Raw genomic sequence first — 20,440 nt, 5'->3', positions numbered from 1 at the left:
CATGCACAGATGGTTCAATTCTATAATAAAAGACTTAGGGTCGGGCCGACCCGAGATATTAACCCTGAACCCGATCCGACCCTGAGTCAAGGCCTAAAAAATGAACCCTGACACACCCTCAGGATTGGAAAATCCAGCCCAGAACCTCAAGGCGGGTCAGGGCTGACAGGGCCAAACTTGCACCCCTAAGTGGAACCATAGTTGTGTGAGGTCTAAAGGGATATTGGATGCAGGGAAAAGGAAAATTAGTTGTCTAAAATTGGGCTAGTTTGTTTCTCATGAAATTTTCTTTCCAAAATAAAAAACTGTCCCGGGATAAAAACAGTGAGGTTCTTGGGTGCTTCTCGTTCGAGGCTGAGCAAGACCAAATTAATGGACTCGAGCTCAAACCAATCCTCAAAGGCATTCATCTGGCTCTGCAGAAAAACATAAAAGACATATGGGTGGAATCGGATTCTCTACTGTCCGTAAACATTATTGTTGGCCTTTACAAATGTCCTTGGAAACATCTCTATTCCCACTCCCAAATCATGGAGAACATACAATCCTTCAACTCCTGCCACATCTCTCACGCGTGGAGAGAGGCAAACTCTGCTGCTGATTTCCTCTCCAAAACTAGTTGCCCTTGTAAGGGAGAGGATATCACTTCTCACTCACTCCGTAAAGAGCTCTCTCATTGTATTGCTCTAGAGATTCTTTGGAGACAGTTTATGTGCACGTGTAATTTTTCTTTTTCTTTTTTTCGTTTGTATTTTCTATTAGGGGTCTCGCCTAACCCCAGCTTATCAATAAAAAAAATTAATTAATTCCGTCCGACACCTGGAAAAAGTTTTTACATGAAATTAGTTGTTCCATTGGAAATAAATTTCAATAAAACTTTTTCCCTGCACGTAAGCAACTCTTGAACCTTTTTCCATGGAGAAGTCTTCTTCTGCTTCTTTCGCTTTTGTTAGAAAAAATTCCATTGAAATTAGTCGTCTGAAATTGGGCTTGCTTGTTTTTCGTGAAATTTTCTTTCCAAAGCAGCTAATAAATTAGAACAATTAATTCTATGGAAAAACATTTCCCAGAGTTCATACGGGATTAAATTTTCCTAGATAAGAGGGACAATTTTTTATTTTGGAAAGAAAATTTCACGAAAGACAAACTAGCCAAATTTTAGACCACTAATTTTCCAACAAAAAATTCCTTGAATCCAATAGCCTCTAAGACCCCACACAATTATGGTTCTATGCATCCGATAGTCCCTTTTTTTTCCATGGAACAACTAATTCCATAGAAATTTTCATGGGCTAGTTTCTTTACTGTAGGCCCCTTCAGGGCATTTACGATATTTAACTGCAATTAAAGTAAGTAGTAGTAAATTAGTAATAATAAGTAAGGATTTTGTGAAATTTCCAAGGGAACCCATTTACCATCTTTAGTTGAAATTAAGGCTGCGTAGGATTTTCGAGGAAATGTTTGGGAATCATGGAATATCATGAGAGTCCTTTTATTAACCATTCACCCTCTCTTCAAAAAACAAAACCCCGCCTCGCTCTCTCTCGATAAACCTGTTAGAATATGTGTGTGAGATCCAACGGTTGGATTGGGTTAAGATCTCACCGTTGGATCATCTTAGAGGTAGATTGGGTAAGTTGGCTAAATGAAGCAACTAGATAAATTAGCCAAGTGGATTAGAAGAGGCAAGCAAGAGAGAATAGGAAAGTAGATTTGATTAGGATTATTTCCTTCTATAATTATCTTAATTCCATTCTATGTTTATCATGTAAGTGCTCTATATAAGCACACCTTGAGATTATTGTAAAGCATCCAAGAAATCCAAGATTAGTGAAAATCTCCAAAATTCTTCATGGTATCAGAGCAATCGATCCCCTTGGCCTGAGCAAAACCCTAGAAATTCTGTTCTCTGGCGGACGGCAGATCTAGCCGTCCGCCCGGCCCCATTAGATCTAGGAAACCATTGTTTCCTCCTGCAAACTTCAACCTCTTTTCCATGTGTACATCTTTCTTAGACCCGCCTACAAATACCTTGTGGCGTCTCACGCCAATCTCTTCTCTTCCTCCCAGACCAAGCTCCCTTTGTCTTCACTTTGTTTCCCTGTTCTTCTTGTAAAACTGTAGCAACGAGGCACGTTAGGCTGCAGCCCATCCTTCCTGGTGGTGCTATCTTTGTTGGCTTTGGTATTGTGGGCATGAGAACTCACCATCGACATTACTATTGCCGGCAATGGAATCCGGCATAGGTTTCGGAGTGCCGTTCCTGGTCATGCCCAAACCTTTCCTAACCGAGGAAAAGAAAGTAAATGAGCCATTTGGTCAAGAAGGCATTTAATGCCTTTGAAGCAGAGAAGTGTTGGTTGTTGACTTGTTTGCCAAAAGATTAAAAAAAAAAAGGTGTAAAATTTATCATCCCTCATTTTTAGTCCATACATCCCCTTCTCTTTTAAAGAGCCTTCTGGTATTTGCACTCTCTTAGCTTCATTGTTTTCCATTCAAGTTATCTTTTTATTACCACAAAATGCCAAGTGCTTTCTTACACGTGGAAAGAGGAAGTTGGAATTTGCACTCCATTGTTTGCCTTTTACAAATTATCTACCCTTGAATTGATATCAACACTCATCTTTCCATTTTTAGATTTTCCCTTTCAAGCTTTAGAGGAATCACATCTCTTGGTATTGTTATTGGCACCCCTCTTCATTTCATCACCCCATTATTGATACTAACACCCCTACATTTTGCACACTAATCTAATTTCTCAAGGTCTCGATCGATGCTTGCCACTAATTGTTGTCCTTAAGCCGCTGGTTGCCGTTCTTCTCTATCTTATTTTTCTTCCATTTTTTTTTCTAACTATTTCAGTTGAGGTGCTTCAGTCCATTAAGGTATATGCCTCGGACCCTTGGGGTGCGTGCCTGAAATAGTGTTGTACTCGGTTGAGGTGCCTCGGTTTGAGGTGCGTGCCCGAGAGTAGTTTCGAATTCCCATGAGGATCGGTATTCTAAAACCGACCCATGTTGTCTTGCCCATTGTGGCCATTTCTTGCCCATTCCGGCATCGGTCCATAGTGACCCATATCTACTCGCCCATCAAGGCTTGAGTATCCTCTAGCCCCATCGAGGCTATGATCTAATGGCTTTTAAGCCATCTTCGTGACAAAATGTCAAGCGGCATCTTCTTTGGCAACCATCATCAATCATCATTGGCAGCAACATCAATCTTTATCAGAGGATCTTTGTCATCGACTTCTGGAAGTGTGCATCAAATCGGTTGATTTTGATTACATTTGTAATTTGGGGAATTCTATTGTATTGGGATTTTTTTATATTGTCAAACGTATATCGATTTTCAATCCATATACGTTTGAGGGGGCATGTTAGAATATGTGTGTGAGATCCAACGGTTGGATTGGGTTAAGATCTCACCGTTGGATCATCTTAGAGGTAGATTGGGTAAGTTGGCTAAATGAAGCAACTAGATAAATTAGCCAAGTGGATTAGAAGAGGCAAGCAAGAGAGAATAGGAAAGTAGATTTGATTAGGATTATTTCCTTCTATAATTATCTTAATTCCATTCTATGTTTATCATGTAAGTGCTCTATATAAGCACACCTTGAGATTATTGTAAAGCATCCAAGAAATCCAAGATTAGTGAAAATCTCCAAACTTCTTCAAAACCTTCCTTATTACTTCTTACGAGCGAATAAACCCTAACCCTAACCCTAGCTTCAAATCATCTCCTCCTTCTCCATCCATGGAGTTCAAGTTCCGAGCGGGCGATCCTCTCGCATCTGATTATATCTCCTCTGCAACAACCGGCGATGACCTTCTCCCTACAAAAGCATTCCGAGGTTTGATACATTAAACCCTATATGCTTCTTCTTCTTCTTCAGAATCAATTTTCGAATTTATCGCAAAAACTGATCTTGATTTTCAATTTCATGTATATATGTCAGGAGGGGCTTATAATGGCAGCGACTTTCCAAGGATCGAGAATCGTGTTATTGATAGAGAGACCTTGAGAAGGGAATTCGAGAAAGAAAAGATCAGAGAAGAGATAGCTATAAGGGAAATCATGCTTAGGAGGGAACTTGAAGATGAAGTAAGAAGGGAAATAGATTTGGAGCGAGAAATCGCCCTCCGGAATCCAAACCACAGATTCTTGTTGTCAGAATCTTCGGCGGGTTCACTTTTTTCTATGGGTAGGGTTGGAGAAACGAGGTCTATTCTGTCTAATCGCCCTGGAATTATTCCTTTTGAGAGATTGCCTGTGGAGCATTATTCTGAGCGGAGACTCATGTTGCGTGGTCAATTGGAAGGTAGGTATGGGGACGGGTTTTCTTTTCCCATTCGTCCCTCTTATGTCGATGTGTTTAAGGGTTTACCTGTTGAGCCTTCTTTTGAGCCTATTGCGAGCGAACTTAAGCCCTTTCCAGAGGTTGGCGGCAATGGGCAATTTATGTTCTTGGTGAGTTTCTGATCTTCTGTTGCTGTTATTTCTTACTTTGTTATCAGAAATAACATTCTTGTTTATAAAGATAGTGTTAACCAATTTCTTTTTCCAGTTAGAGAAACGTAGGTTTTGTATTTGTTAACTTACCAACTTATCCAAAAGCTTAAGCTATTGGAGAAAGGCATTATTTATCTTTTATACATTAACACTCCCCCGCACGTGTGGCCCACTTGGCAAACACGTGGCACATGTGGTCCCACTTTGGGCCCACCATCTTATGTTGATTTTTGTTATCCGGGAGGTTTGAACTCGAGACCTTTGGCTCTGATACTTTGTTAACTTACCAACTTCTCCAAAAGCTTAAGCTATTGGAGAAAGGCGTTATTTATCTTTTATACTTTAACAGTATTGAATCTTATGGACTTCGATTTGAATCCTATGTTTGAACCTTCATTTGTACAAATCTTGCAATTTTTTTATTGAATCTTACAATTCGATTGTATATAGTACGATTCAATGAAGATTCCATCATTACTTCCTTTGATTAGTTGATGGCTGTTAGGTCAAGATTGCTTGTTCGTTTATCCGTCGCCCAACTGTTCAATTGAGGTTTCGGAGTTGCAGTCGCCCAACTCCCACGACACTATTCGTGTAATTTTTCACAATATTATTCATGCCACTGTTCACAATGTATTACGTGAAGGAACATCCCTCCAACCGAGAACCGAACCGAGAACCAAGAGTGATGACATCCCTCCAACGGATAAAATACCCCCCCTCCCTATAACGGTTCCGTGAGAATGGTTTACTACTGCTTGAGGATAAATTCATTCTCCCCCTTTAACGTTTTTCTTTGCCTTTTAAGTTTAATCTTAACGTTTTGGTTGCCTTTTAAACTTAACACTAGAAAGTAGACACCCTAGTTTTCCCGACTCTTGCCTTGCGAGTTGCGACTCTCGCCGTCTCCACTCTCGACTCTCGACTCTCGCTCGAAATCCTCTCGGCTCTTGTCGTCTCCAACCTCCAGTACTCTCTCTCTCTCTATTTTTTTTTTTTTCCTGATTTTGTGTTTCCTTTCATGGGCCAATCTTCAGCTTCATTTCTATGATAACTGAGCCCATGTATTCCATTAATTCATCCAATAAATGGGGGAAAATTATAAAATAACGGTTGGGTAAACCCCGGAACCGAACCAGAACCGGTTATGGTTCGGTTCGGTTCCAAAGATACGTGGTTCGGTTTTGGTTCCAAATTCTTAGAACCGGGATTACAATTGCTTCAGTTCTAGGTATACCCCAGAACCGAACCGAATGATGTCCACCCTTAGGCTCTGTTCACTTGTTTTTCCGGGAAAGGAAAAGAAAAGGTTTCCTGAGAATCTGACGTGGCAAAAGGAAATGAATTCCCGAGAAACTGTGTAGGAAAAGGTTTCCCACAGCTGTTCACTTGCGCAGGAAATCCCGGAAAATTGTGCAGGAAAAGGTTTCCCACGCCTGTTCACTTGCCAATTAAACATTGGTGGGAAACCTAAAGATAAAAAAATCATTATCATTTAATATGCATTTACTAAGCCTCTTGCTTAGTAGTTAAGTCTTCGTATATAATGATTAACCATTAACCGCGTGCGCGCGCACACACACACCCAGACACTCTCCGCTGTGCTGATATTAGCACTCTTCTCTTTATTTACCCTTTTCTCATAAATGAGTGCCAACATCAAGCAAGAAAATGCGGATATTAACTACTGCCAACCCCTTCCATGTACATATTTATAAAGACAATTCTCTGTGAATTTGATATTAGTCATGTCCCTTTGGCATAAAAAGTAGTTACATTGGATAACTTCTGTGTAATGTATGGCCTCATGCCTGTATTATGTGTATATCAGTTGGATGAATTGGACATGGGCATGACATATGAGGAACCATCTCATTAGTTTCTTAGCTTTCTTCCTAACCAGAAACAGAGATTTATCGAGAGAAACCCTCTTCAAAAATCCGATTTTGTTGACCTTTCTCATGACGAGAAAGAGAGAGAGACGGAGAGAGTGAGAGAGAGAGAGTAAACCCTCTTCAAAAACCCAATTTTGAGGGAGAGTAAACCCTCTTCAAAACCCCCATTTTTTTGATTTTCCACAGAACAATAAACTGAGACAGACAAAGAGAAACCCATTTCAGAAACCCAAAATTTTCCACCCTTCTTCCTCACCAAAACCCTAAACAATCACTGTTTAGAGGGGAAAAAGAAGAAGGAAAAACCAAATAAATAAATAAAAATAGAAACGAAGATTAGAGGAGAGAAACATACCTGTAAACCCTAGCTTGCCATGGAGGGAGGAAGAAGACTGTGTAGGTTTTTTTTTTCACCCACAGTCGTTAGTTTTTTTTTTTTTTTTTTCCAACCACTGTCTTTAGTTTCTCACCGAACGATTTTAAGTTTCTCGGGAAACCAAATCGCACCAAATTGGTGCGATTTGGTTTCCCACTCTTGCGAGAAAAGATCACTTTCCATGTCATTTTTTGATTTTCCATGTCATTTTTCACTTTTTCCACCAAGGCACTGTGATTTTCTCGGGAAAGCAGGTGAACACACGATTTTAGCTTTCTCGGGAAAAAATGGGTGTCTTCCCGGGATTCGATTTCCTGAGAAGGCAAGTGAACAGAGCCTTAGTGGGAGTGATGGAGAAGGAAATCCAGTCTTTCTAGTCTATTAGTAATGATCTTTATCAGACTCATTGGAGTCTTCGATTCCTAACATACCTGAGAGTGCTACTAGAAGTCTAGAACCTCACCACTACTGCTCTTGACAATGTCTCCAAGCCCTGCAGGCCTCAATTGCCTATTGAACTTCCATTGAAATTGAGTTTGACAGAACCTTCCTAGAGTTCTTTTAAACAGATGGCAATCACTTCCTTTGTTGGCCCACCGTCCGTTCCCGCCAACAATGCTCTGGACTCTTGTGCCTCTTATAATTTCCATTCTCAGTAAAGCGCAATATACAATGATGCTTTGATTCTATTCCAAATGTACAGCCGGCCATCAATATCGGGAATAGCTCATTGAAATTTTCTGTGTTGAGTCCACTGTCTTTGATAACAACGGGTTATGCATAACGGGTTTGTGCCTTATTCTGTTGGTCATTCTCATGGAAGGCGATCCCAGGCATAGCGTGGATGCTAATGGCCTGTTATATATGGAACCAATTGGTGATCGTGTATTTCCGCTTAAGTTCTAGATTATTTTTGTGCCATTCTAACTTCTAGCCTTCTTTTGCATGAGCAAAACTAGCATACTTAAAGACTACTTCAAAAAGTTCCTTTATTTTAGTTTGAGCATTTGAGAGAGACGCATAGCCGTTTCCCTAGCACAGTTAGGAATTGTTGCAAAACTTTTGTTCAGTTTAAGAGAAATGCATAGTTGTTTGCCTGTTCTTGTTCTTCAGGCAGTTTTGTCATTGATTTCAGTTCCTTACTAGCAGTTCTGTATTAATGATTTTCTTGTAACTTCATATATATATATATATATATATATATATATATATATATATATATATATTCATCCGTTCATTCATTCTTGTATAGCTTAACACTATCCATGAACTAGCTAATTTTAGTCATACAGGGTACTTCTGTGTTTTTTACTTCTAATATATCAGATGGGGTTCCGCGATTAACCTTGTCTGGCAGTCTGGCACAATAATTCATTAAAGTGTCCATAATTGGGAAAAGAGGAATGCTAGTATCAAGCGGTTATAGAGCCGCTTGATGCTACTCGGGTACCTATTGGTTATCAATCCTCCAAGCTGGCACGATTTAAAGATACAAATTCTTCTCGTTAACTATGGTTAATGGATAATCCCTAAATAGTAGGTTTCCCCTATCATTAATGATATTTACAGCGGTTTTTTTCACTGCAGTTTCAAATCGTAAAGTTGCCTTAAACTCAACGCAACTCAACTCAACTCAACTCAACTCAACAAAACCCTTGTCCCAAACTAATTGGGGTTGGCTAAATGAATCCTTTAGAAAAATTTCATGAAGAAGGTGAAAGGAATCTACCCGGCTCTAGTTGGGTTCTTCTACGTGGATAAATTTACCCCAATCAAACCCATATTCACCAACACGGAGATAAAAAGGAGAGAACAACTGCCAACACGGGAGGATTTTCAGGTAACCCCGCCCCCATGAATATGTGCAAAAACTACTTCAAGAATAGGTTTCCAATTATGTACCAGAACAGAAACCGAGTGGGTTGAGGAGAATACCCTGATGAGTTTTTTAGGGGTTGAGAGAGAGAGAGAGAGAGAGAGAGAGAGAGAGAGAGAGAGAGACCATAGATCCATCAATCCTTAATTATCTTTAATCCAAGAAAAGAACCATTGAATTTTTGTAAGCCATACCTTACAGATGGAATGTCCTTTCGGCATAGGACTGAGACCATGTGGGTCGGCTCTTGATGGACTACAAGACCAACGGTCTCGATTGCATATGGATGTCCATATGTGAGACTCAAAATAGGATTAATCTTGACAATGATTAACGCTGAACCGAGGTTTTCATTGTACATAGGAATTAAACCACATTCTCTAATGAAGGGTATGTTCAAGGTGTAAATAAAACAAGACATTTTGGTACACTTGGATCCCAATCAAAAGAAAAGGCAAATGTAGGAAGCACAATGACAAGTGTCCACCTTTCTTTACCCTCTCAATACAAATGGCAATTCAAGTGCACGGTTCTCCATTCTTAAGGAATTTTCATTTATCATAGATCTGTCACCCAGTGTTCTAAAAAGCGCTGGGCGGAGTTGGGCGGCTGACTGACCTCCCAGTGCCCAGGCGTTTTTAGGCGTTTTTTTATATATTAATATATTTTCATAATATCTTGCATTTTTTTATATAAAATATAAATACTTGAATACATAACAATCCAAACCATTTTATGCATAAGCACTAAACATTAAATAATAACAAAATGTAAAAAACATAATAAGAAATTAAGCATAAAGTACTTAATAATTTAAGTATTTAACAATACAACACAAATCCATGACAAAAAAAAGATTAAAATCCAAGCACTTCTTCAGTCTTCACCAATCATTGTCCTCTCCCTCCAAGACCAAGACTCTATCTTCATCTAAGTCTTCAAACCCGCCCCACCCAGGCCCACGCTCAGCCCCCAGGCGGCCGCCTAATAACGCCCAGACGGTGAGACCGTTTTTTTAAACACCCAGGGCCTGAACGGTGCATTTTTTCTGCTCCCAGCGTCTAGGCGGCTTGGGCGGCCGCATTTTAGAACATAGCTGTTGCTTGATGGGTTTCCTTTACTCATGCAGGGAATAAAGAACAATTAGACTCTTTTTTTTAAAAAAAATCAGCCTTAAATCGTGCCAGCAAGATATGGAGTTTGCCAGCGAAAAAAACTGCTTTAAATATCATTAATGATAAGGGAAACCTACTATTTAGGGATTATCCATTAACCATAGTTAACGAGAAGAATTTTTATATTTAAATCGTGCCAGCTTGGAGGATTGATAACCAATAGGTACCCGAGTAGCATCAAGCGGCTCTATAACCTCTTGACGCTAGCATTCCTCTTGGGAAAAATGTTTCTTCGTTCTACAGTTAAATAGATAGATCAATCATATAGTTTTCCATGTGCCTTGAGAACTGTTGCTCGATTTGTGGTTTGACTTATTTTCGTGAAGGTTTTGTTATAGTATCTTGATCATTTTGATAGAGATTACATTAGTATTTAAGAAATGTGGAACCTTCTTACATTTATAGGCAAAGACGAAATAAAGAAAGAGGGTAGAATCTGTTTTATGGGTTCATTTATAAATTATCTTTTCAGTAATAATTAAACAATTCTTTTGATATGACGACTCTTTTTTATGCAGAACACGTGGCTTTGAACAAGTCTTCTTTTTTATTTTTGTCATTTTATTTGTAGTATTTTTTTGGGGCATCAAATCTTGGTCTTTTGGCATGATTTTGGTATTTTTAGAAAGTTTTTTCGATTACCTATCTAAAGAGCCAAAGATTACGCGATTTGGACTTGATTTGGCTGTTATTGGCATTTTACGGATATGGTATTGGTGGATTACGGGATTATTATTTTAGTAATATGTTAGTCATGTTTCTAATTCTTATTTATGTTGCTTTAGATATAAGATTGAGAATAATTGTTATGCAAGCTTTTAAGGTTTCTATATTTTGGTTTTGGCTATCTATATAATGTAATGGCCTGAGGAAAGAAAAAAAGAAGAAGGTTGAATAAAGTTTATTTTTGGACATCACTTGTAAAGTGAGCATTGGCTCTTTCACCATTGGCTCTTTCACGTGGGTGAAGGATCTTCCCTCCTTTCCATGTTATATTAGAGTTTTTCTTCAAAGCGTGGCATTCGTTTTCAAACCCCCACAAGATTACTTTAGTTGTTGCTTGTGTTGATCTCCATCTTTTGTTGCCGCTTTACACTTCCTGCATCACTTGGTATCAGAGCACAAGGGATCTTCGACGAATGCCCGTCAGGATGAAGAAGTCGTTGCACCTAACGACGGCAAGCTTGATCTAGCCGCGGAGAATGAAGATCTCCAACAAGTGAAGACTTTCACACAGTTAGCACGGCTCGAAGCCCGCATCCATGAGAAGACAACCATGGATCCGAGAGTGCCTTCGAGAGCCCTTTTCATGGCTATGCTTCATGTAAGGGATCATTATAAAAAAATAAAAAATAAATAAACGGCTTCATGTACGGTATGAAGAAAAAATGACAAAAGAAAGGAAGAATGGAAGGTTAGCGCAACATCGAAAATCAGATTTGGAGGACGATGGCCTAAACTTGAGGTTGAGTTTTCTTCAAGCGAGGGTGAATGATGCAGAACGTGTGAAGTTGAACAAGTCTTTTATTTTTATTTTCTATTCTTGTCATTTTATTTGTATTATAATTTTTTGGGCATCAAATCTTGTTCTTTTGGCATGATTTTGATATTTTTAGAAAGGTTTTTCGATTACCCATCTAAAGAGCCCAAGATTACGCGATTTGGACTTGATTTGGCTAAGTTATAGGCATTTTACGGATATGGTATTCGTAGATTACGGGTTTACTATTTTAGGAATATTTTAGTCATGTTTCTAATTCTTATTTATGTTGCTTTGGGTATAAGATTGAGAATAATTGTTAGGCAAGCTTTTAGGATTTCTATATTTTGGTTTTGGCTATCTATATAATGTAATGGCATGAGGAAAGAAAAACAAGAAGATTGAATAAAGTTTATTTTTGGACATCACTTGTGAAGAGAGCATTGGCTCTTTCACGTGTGTGAAGGAGCTTCGCTCCTTTCACGTGTTATATTGGAGTTTTTCTCCAAAGCGTGGCATTCGTTTTCAAAACCCCACGAGATTATTTTAGTTGCTACTTGTGTTGATCTCCATCTTGTGTTGCCGCTCCACGCTCCGTGCATCACTTGGTATTAGAGTACAAGGGATCTCCTACGAAATGCTCGACGGGGTGAAGAAGTCGTTGCACCTAACGCTGGCCAACCTGATCTAGCTGCGGAGAATGAAGAACTCCAACAAGTGAAGACTTTCACACACAGTTAGCACCACTCGAAGCCCACATCCATGAGAAGACAACCATGGATCTGAGAGTGCCTTCGAGTGCCCTTTTCATGGCTATGCTTCATGTAAGGGATCATTATTAAAAAAAAGGGCTTCATGTAAGGGTATCAAGAAAAGATGAAAAAAGAAATTGTTACGAACCCGAATCGGTTCATAACGTGATTGATCTTCTTAGAGGCAAGATTAGCCTCTTGATCCACTTCGAGGGAAGGATCAATCCTACTTTGTGCACAAGACACGTTTTGGAACAAGTTTCTTCATTCATTAATTTCCATTACAGTAGCATGTGCTTATATGAAGCACTACAATATAAACATAGAAATATCTAGAAAGATCTTATGATAAGAATAAAAATACTAAATAAAGATTTTACTAATCTAAATTAGTATTCTAATCTATCAAGCTACTAAATATATCAGAACTAGTAAGATCCGATCTTATTCTCTGAAATAAGAAAGTAATTTATTCCATACTAAATGGGACCCATCTAGGCACATATCATTCCACCCCTCTTGAAATCAACCTTGTCCTCAAGGTTGGAGATTACAAATTGGTCGGTGAAAAATGAGATCTTGTGTCCCTTTCTTCCTCTCCTCGTCTTATAATTAGTCATCATTACGCATGTCGTCTTCAGGAGTTTAGGCAGCTCCATTTTAAAACTGATATCATCGGGCCTTTTGTCAAAGCTCTTTCGTTGCGTTTTTTTTTTTTTTTTTTGAATGGTTTGGATGGTGATACACGGATGGTTACGGGCGAAGATCTTTACGTTTGCTTTGGACGGGCCGAGATGATTGAGAGATTTTCCGGCGTCGAACTCCACGACATTGAATATCAACGGCGATTTTCTTTTGTGGCTTCTTCGTTTTTTCCTCTATCTGCTTTCTTTCACAGTTCTTCTTTTCTCCTCTTTTTCTGTTTCGCCGTTTCTTTTATATCATGCGGAACTTCTTGATCGCCATGTTGATTGTGTTCAAGCCTTTCGCAAACCGTCAATGTTCTTCCATCAATTCCACAACACGTGCTTTGATCTTCTGAAAATCTTCACATCGAATCTAAAATCTCTGAAGATGTAGCCATGGCGCAGGATTGACCGCTTTGATACCAATTGTTACGAACCCAAAGCGGTTCGTAACGTGATTGATCTTCTTAGAGGCAAGATCAGTCTCTTGATCCACTTTGAGGGAAGGATCAATCCTCCTTTACGCACAAGACATATTTTGGAAGAATGGAAGGTTGGTGCAACACCGAAAATCAAATTTGGAGGACGATAGCCTAAACTCGAGGTCGAGTTTTCTTCAAGCCGGGGTGAATGATGCAGAACGCGTGGCGTTGAACATGTCTGTTATTTTTATTTTCTATTTTCGTCATTTTATTTGTAGTAGTTTTTTTTTTTTTTTTCCGGCATCAAATCTTGTTCTTTTGGCATGATTTTGGTATTTTTAGAAAGGCTTTTCGATTACATATCTAAAGAGCCCAAGATTATGCAATTTGGACTTGATTTGGCTAAGTTATAGGCATTTTACTGATATGGTATTGGTGGATTGCGGGATTACTATTTTAGGAACATTTTAGTCATGTTTCTAATTCTTATTTATGTTGCTTTGGATATAAGATTCAGAATAATTGTGAGGCAAGCTTTTAGGGTTTCTATATTTTGGTTTTGGCTATCTATATATTGTAATGGCATAAGGAAAGAAAAAAAAAACAGAAGATTGAATAAAGTTTATTTTTGGACATCACTTGTGAAGAGAGCATTGGCTCTTTCACTTGGGTGAAGGACCTTCGCTCATTTCACGTGTTATATTGGAGTTTTTCTACAAACCGTGGCATTCTCCCCTTGAGATTATTTTAGTTGTTGCTTGAGTTGATCTCTATCTTGTGTTGCCGCTCCACGCTCCCTACATCACTTTTTGAGGCATATCACATTGATTTACTCATGTTTGCTAATTTATGCCTTACTGTGCTAGGAGGTGGCAAGTCCACTATTAGGGTCACGTCCAGGTACACGTAAGCCATATAACATACTCGAAAGAAAAAAGACAACAAAGATCCTGAAGGTCCCCATAGTAACTGATGGTCTGATGCCAAATGTTGAACCTAGGTCTTCGATCTGTTTCTCTGGCCTAAGTTTATTCCATTTGTCTGGGGTTGCAATAGACAAAAATCCTGAAGATTCCCCATGGTAACTTGGCACTGCTGTTTTGTGTGTTTTCATGATTTTTAGTCTCTTAAAGAACAGGTAAAATTTTGTAGTTCACTCTTGAGGCAAATGGTGGAGCTCATGTGGATCTTCGACCTTAAATTTTTCTTTAGGTTTCCACTTTTGACCTGTTGAAATTTCGCAAGTGACTGATTGATGCTGAATTGTCACTGCTTACCCTGTCTTGCAGCCTAAGTCGACAATGCAGCCTGATCATACTCTGATGAAGAGGAAAGCAAGGATAGAAGAAGAAAGTAGCTTATTTGAACGGTTAGATGGTGCAGAGAAATTCCAAAATGAGTTGTTTTGTGATCTCTGTCAGGTGAAGGCAACCTCCAAGGAAGATATGAGCAAGCACTTTCAAGGAAAGAAGCACAAGGCCATGGAAGGGGAAGCTGGAGGCATAAACACAGGTGCATCTGCTCCAATGCCGAAGCAAGCAGATAAACCCACCCTTATAAAGACAGATGCGGCCACCAGTGAGCCCAATATGATGGAGAAGACAGGTGACAGAAGGAAGAAAACACGTGCTGTATGGTGTGAACATTGTAACATAAGGTGCTTCAGTGAGGTTGTGATGGCCAGCCATTGTCAAGGGAAGAAGCACTTGGCCAAGGTGCAGGAACTGAGAGAAAGTGGTGGGGCTGTCCCAGCAAACAGAACTGCTGCGCGTAAGATGCAACGTGTTGGGAATACACGGATCATGAAGAAATGGAGATGTTAATGAGAGTAGATGGACTGGAAAAGGTTGAACATGATGATGAAGAACTGGCGTCAGTGGAAGCAACAAATGCAAGATTATTAAGTTGCAGGAATGCATTCACCAAGCACAAAGCTCTCTAGGACAATTTTGGTTGCAGAAAGGTTATTTTCGATTTATTTTGTGTTTGTAGAAACAAGTGCCATTCATTTTCTATTTCCTTCTTCCTAGTAGGCAAAAATCTCGTAGTGTATATGTGATCTAGACCATTTTTATCTATTTGGCACCATAATGGGTAAATCATAGCTCAAATATCATGCCTGTCGAACAATAATCATCATTAGCTTCTAAGACTGGAACAGACATTTACATTCAAAGTCTGTCTTGATTGAGGGATTGCATTGCTTAAATTACTGATGTTTTGAGTTATGTTCTATTTGTCAATTTTCATTTTCTAATTTTCTTTTAAGGATGATATTAGGTTCATAATAATGAGTATTGAAGTAGGATTCATGTAATCTTGTATGTATGTGCAAGGGGAGGGTGCTCTCTTTGTCTTTCTCTCAGGCTCTGTTTCTTTCGACGTAAAACAAATTTTATACACATTTGGCGGAAAATTTGTTTCATGCCCTTTTTTACGCCAAAAGAAAGAGAGGAAAATGGGCATAAGATTTGTTTTATGCCATTTACATCCAAAGAAACAGAGACTCAATGACAGTATCTTACATCCCATGTTTTCAGTGATCCTGCTTGAACCTCTTTCCTTCAATTTCCAGTGAGTGCAACAAATGTGACTCAAAATGTGAGTCTTTTTCCTGTACAACTGTGTAGGTGGATTACCTTCCTTGAAAAGATGAGCTTAGGAATATGGGACATTTTTGCCAAATAAAATTTTTGGGTTGTGGCTTACTGGCTGGTGCTCAATTGGATGAGGCTTTGTACTTCTGCCTGGAGGTACGAAGAAAAAGCGGGTTGAGATCACTAAACAGGCTTCAAATTTTGATATTCAAACAAGAATTTCAAGGTGTAAGTACTGGAGTTTTGGTATTCTTTGTCCCATGAGGTTTTCTGATTAAATTCTGACATTATTTCATTATATTAACTAGGGATATGCTAGGGAATTCCGCGTGCAAAAGTAAGCCTATGTGGCTATTCTCCCGTGCAAAAGTGATACAAATTTTCCATTAGAAACGATTTTTTTATAATAAAATCTCAAAACATGTGTAGAGTTATGAAACTATGTGTAAAATGATTGCACCTTTTCTTTTCCAATGCACCTTAAGGGCACTCAAAAAGAAAAGACAAGCTGCATTTGTGCAATTATTAAAACCTGGCTGTGCTGGTATCATTCTGCTATTTTTCAACACCTATATTTAACGATGGTCACCTGAAACAAAAAGTCGCTGATCATTGAAATATAGAAAATCATTCGTCAATGGTGAGTAAGAACGCCTGTATAGGTCGAATCTTTTTTTTTTATTTGAATGGAAGGTCGAATCTAACAGTGGACCCAGTGATCTTTTCAAGACAGAAAGGAGTAAGGGGTAGTTGATGCTTTGAAACGATGTAATAATGGAGCAGAGAGCAGGCCCTACGGCCTTACTCATTCTTCTTATCTTCTGAAAAGTGCGCAACTGTTTCTGACTTAAGACACGTGTATGCTTGTTTGAGGTGCATTTTCAGACCTTGCTTGTGTCAAGGTTATCCCCAATAGACCTCCTATTACCTAGTCTTACCGTAGGGTTGTATTTATCAGTTTATCAAATTTAGGGGGCCATTTTGTTTTGGCACCACCATGTTTTGATAATGAGCCGATCTCACCTTGTCGTTTCTTTTTTAATCGGCTGCTAGAGCTTTTGGGGAAGGGAAATGATATCACTACTACCTTATATTTTGATGATCGCACTCCTCACTTTATTATAATGTACGGTATGCCCCACACCATAGATGATCCAAGCCGTCCATTAGATGGGCCAATGCCTAAATAGGGTGTGCGTGCCCCTCCGATCTATAGAGGGTTAGGATCAACCCTCTAATATTCAGTCCGGAGGGTTATGATCAACCTATGGAAATGATTTTATTCAATCCCTCTATAGATCGAAGGGTTAGGATCAACCTATGGAAATGATTTTTGTGGCACAATCTATTTTAGCTGTGGCTCATCTAATGCATGGTTTGGATCATCCTATGATGCGGTCCATACCGTACTTTTTAATAAAGTGAGGAGTGTGATCATCAAAATATAGTAATAGTGATATCCATACCGTCTTTTTTTATCGCCCCAAAGAAAATAAATCGGTTCCTAAATAACATCTCCAAAGGACGATCCTACCCCACCAACCTATAGAGTTTCTATACTTGTACATATTATAGGGTTGGGGTAATCCTTTGAAGGTAATTTTCAGGGGCCGACCTATTTACGTTGAAACCATTTGAATATTTGAAACGATAGGCACCACTATATTTTTTTAAAAATAGGTGCAAGTATGCATATACATCATATAAAAACACATAAAATAGGATATGAATGCGAAAATATGGAAATTCATTTGAATACTTTCTTACTTGGAGAGAGAGAGAGAGAATTTTACATTTATATGGTATTTAATAGGTATTGAAAATTTATATTTATAAGGATTTGAATAACCATAGGTGACCACACAAAAAAAAATTTAAGAAAATGATATCAGCACAACCATATTTTGATCTATTTTAGTATTTAAAGAGCTGTTAGTAGCCAATTAAGGAAGAAAAGACAGGTGGGGTTTTTGCAAATATCAAAATATGGTTGTGATGATATGATAAAGTTTCCCATATATTTATTATGTGAGATATTTAACAGGCATAAAGAAACATTTAAATCATAAGGTATTTAATAGTAGAGGAAATTTGCATTTATTTATAAGTATTGTTAATGTCCAAATTGTCCACACAAAAAGGGAAGTGATGTATTCTCCTTCCTTTGTTCCCTGGGCCACCCCTTATTTATGAGTTATGAGCCTATGACTACTATTTTTTACACAGGAATGGGGTGGCCAGGGAAACAAATGGGGCGAATGTTGAAAAACAAGATAATGTCCTTATTCCATAAATGACACGTGCTTGTGAGCATGCCAATGTTGAAAGAGGATAAGAAAAAAACCAAGTAGAACGGATAAGCCTCTCCATAAATAGGCGAACCACGTCAGCCATCCTTTGAAAGGATAAGATTTACAGTCCATCTCAGAACAGTTCATCTCCGAGATAAAATATAAAAGGATTTGCTAGGGACCAACGAAGAAGGCCTTTCGCGGGCTGACTGTTGCATGAGAATGCAGCCACCTCAGATGAATAGATAATAAGACAAAATCTCTGCCTATGAGGCTTCACTCTCATGCAACAGTCCGCCCGCGAAATGTTTTGTACAATAGTCCCTAGCAAATACCAAATATAAAACTCCTCGCCATTTAATCTCTTTATTATAAATAGAAAGCCCCATCTCAAAGAGTCGCATTCATCGTGGTGGGTTTGTTTAAACTCTCTCTTTCTCTCTCTCTATTTGTGTTGTATTTATATTTGGGTAGAGATCTTATTGGGTTCTTGAGATCACCCTCTGTGGATTATTTTGATTTGATTTTTGGATGAAGATGGCAAGTTCTATGGGAATGGTATCTGGGTCTAGGATTCAAGGCGGTTCTTTCAAGGGAAAAATGAAAAACAAGAAGGTTTTTTGTTCTTCAGCTAGTCTTACAGATCAATACAGAACGCTAAGAATCCAACCTGGGGCTTCAGAGAAGGAGGTCAAAAAGGCATTTAGACAGCTTGCTTTGCAGGTTTGTTTCCTATTTTTTCTCACCCTTTTCCCTATCTTTTATGATTTTTGTGGAGATTTTAATCCGTGGGTTTTGATGGGTTCTTTCTTATTTTTTCAGTATCATCCAGACGTATGCAAGGGAAACAATTGTGTTACTCAATTTCATCGGATTAATGAAGCTTATGATGTAAGCAATTTCATACTTTTCCCTCTCTTTTTCTCTCTAATAGAGTCAAAAACAAAAGAATTGTGATTGAGATTATTGTGTGGTTTTATGCAGAATGTGATGACAAGTCTGAGAGAATCGAATACAGAGGGGGATTTTTATTCGTACCAGGGGAATGGGAATGGTGGATATGAAGATGGGTACGGTTATGATGAGCCGATGAGGGGGATGAATGATTCAAGTTGGGATTTATGGGAGGAATGGATGGGATGGGAAGGAGCTGGTATTCTTGATTATTCTTCTCACATCAATCCTTACATCTGAATTTTCAACCAGATGAAGATTGTGATGAAGATTTCTTCTTCATTATGTAAATAATAATGCCTTTTTATTTTAAGTTCATATATCAAGATGTACATGTATTGATATCTAACGGGCTGAGCTTTATGTATTTTGGCCGCCCAAGCAAAAATGGTAATGTCAGTGTTTTCACTTTTCATGGTTGCAGAAATGGTGTATGTTTTTTGTGGGTGCTACTCTGTAGTTGCAACATTCATTGTATTAATAAGTTGATTAGGGTATTTAATTGGGTGATTGGATTAACTAGAAATTCAGGTCTTGATGCAGTATTGCTTGCCTCAATCCGCTTAACATTGTTTCGGATTGTGAACACTGCAAATTAAAGGCCTCTCTGGTTCCTCCAATAGATGCTTATTTGCAAAATAAATCATTTTCATTGAGATGACCTTTTCCTACTTCGAGAGGACATGAAAAGATGCACATCTGGTGTACTGGTTATCTTGACCATGGTAGATGCTAAGTTAAGTAGCCAAGAGAGGACCAAGATTGAAAATTTGATAGAAAAAGTAATTTTCACTTTATTGAAATGAGAGTAAAGGACATATTAGTTCAACAAGATCTTTTTAAAGCCCTGTTAGTTTCAGATTGTGGCCACTGACTGTTGGGCCCAATTCAATTATTGGACTCAAAATTAAACATAAATTTGAGTCCAAAAATCGGTGTTAGGGTAATAGGGCCTAACGATCAGTTGTCACAATATGAAACGAACAGGGCCTAAGGCATTGACAATTGATAAAAAGGGTGGCAAGCTAGATGGAATGAGGTTAGTGAAAAGGCATTCAATCTTGTTAGCACTATTCGATTGTCTTGAAGATAACCTTGTGTTTAACATCACGAGATTTGAGACTGCGAAGATCACGAGATTTGAGACATAATGTCACCTTTGGGTGAGGTGACATATGTCTCAAATATGTAAAAGAATCCAGTGTCTTTTGGCTGGTTGGATTGCAAGGGTTGTAAGTATTTAGTGGCAAGTAGAGTTATGAAAATCACATGTATTTATATGCTTATGATAAAAGTGGGGAAGTGTGATAGTTTGTTTCGTTCGGTGAGTAACTCTCTGACGGATATTGTTTCTAGTACATAGATGGATGGTTGGAAACAGAGTCACACGAGATCTCATGCATGATTAGTGGAACACCTGCTTAATC

At 38.6% G+C, this 20,440-nt stretch overlaps 2 protein-coding genes across 2 annotated transcripts; both read left to right on the top strand.

Moving 5' to 3' along the window:
- The first annotated feature begins 3,565 nt into the window (after positions 1-3,565).
- On the top strand, positions 3,566-15,399 carry LOC143851230 (uncharacterized). Its single transcript, XM_077360581.1, has 3 exons — positions 3,566-3,850; positions 3,956-4,467; positions 14,461-15,399. The coding sequence occupies exons 1-3, from the start codon at positions 3,754-3,756 to the stop codon at positions 14,992-14,994; spliced, it is 1,143 nt and encodes a 380-aa protein (XP_077216696.1). The 5' UTR covers positions 3,566-3,753; the 3' UTR covers positions 14,995-15,399.
- Positions 15,400-18,453: 3,054 nt separating this feature from the next.
- LOC143849994 (chaperone protein dnaJ 8, chloroplastic-like) lies at positions 18,454-19,558 on the top strand. Its single transcript, XM_077359329.1, has 3 exons — positions 18,454-18,782; positions 18,882-18,950; positions 19,044-19,558. The coding sequence occupies exons 1-3, from the start codon at positions 18,591-18,593 to the stop codon at positions 19,251-19,253; spliced, it is 471 nt and encodes a 156-aa protein (XP_077215444.1). The 5' UTR covers positions 18,454-18,590; the 3' UTR covers positions 19,254-19,558.
- Positions 19,559-20,440: the final 882 nt, after the last annotated feature.

The sequence above is a fragment of the Tasmannia lanceolata genome, unplaced genomic scaffold (assembly GCF_043159265.1).
Source record: "Tasmannia lanceolata isolate RefF3 unplaced genomic scaffold, GAP_Taslan_0.1 ptg000018l, whole genome shotgun sequence".
NCBI lineage: Eukaryota > Viridiplantae > Streptophyta > Magnoliopsida > Canellales > Winteraceae > Tasmannia > Tasmannia lanceolata.
This window is presented reverse-complemented; position numbering and strand designations above follow the sequence as displayed.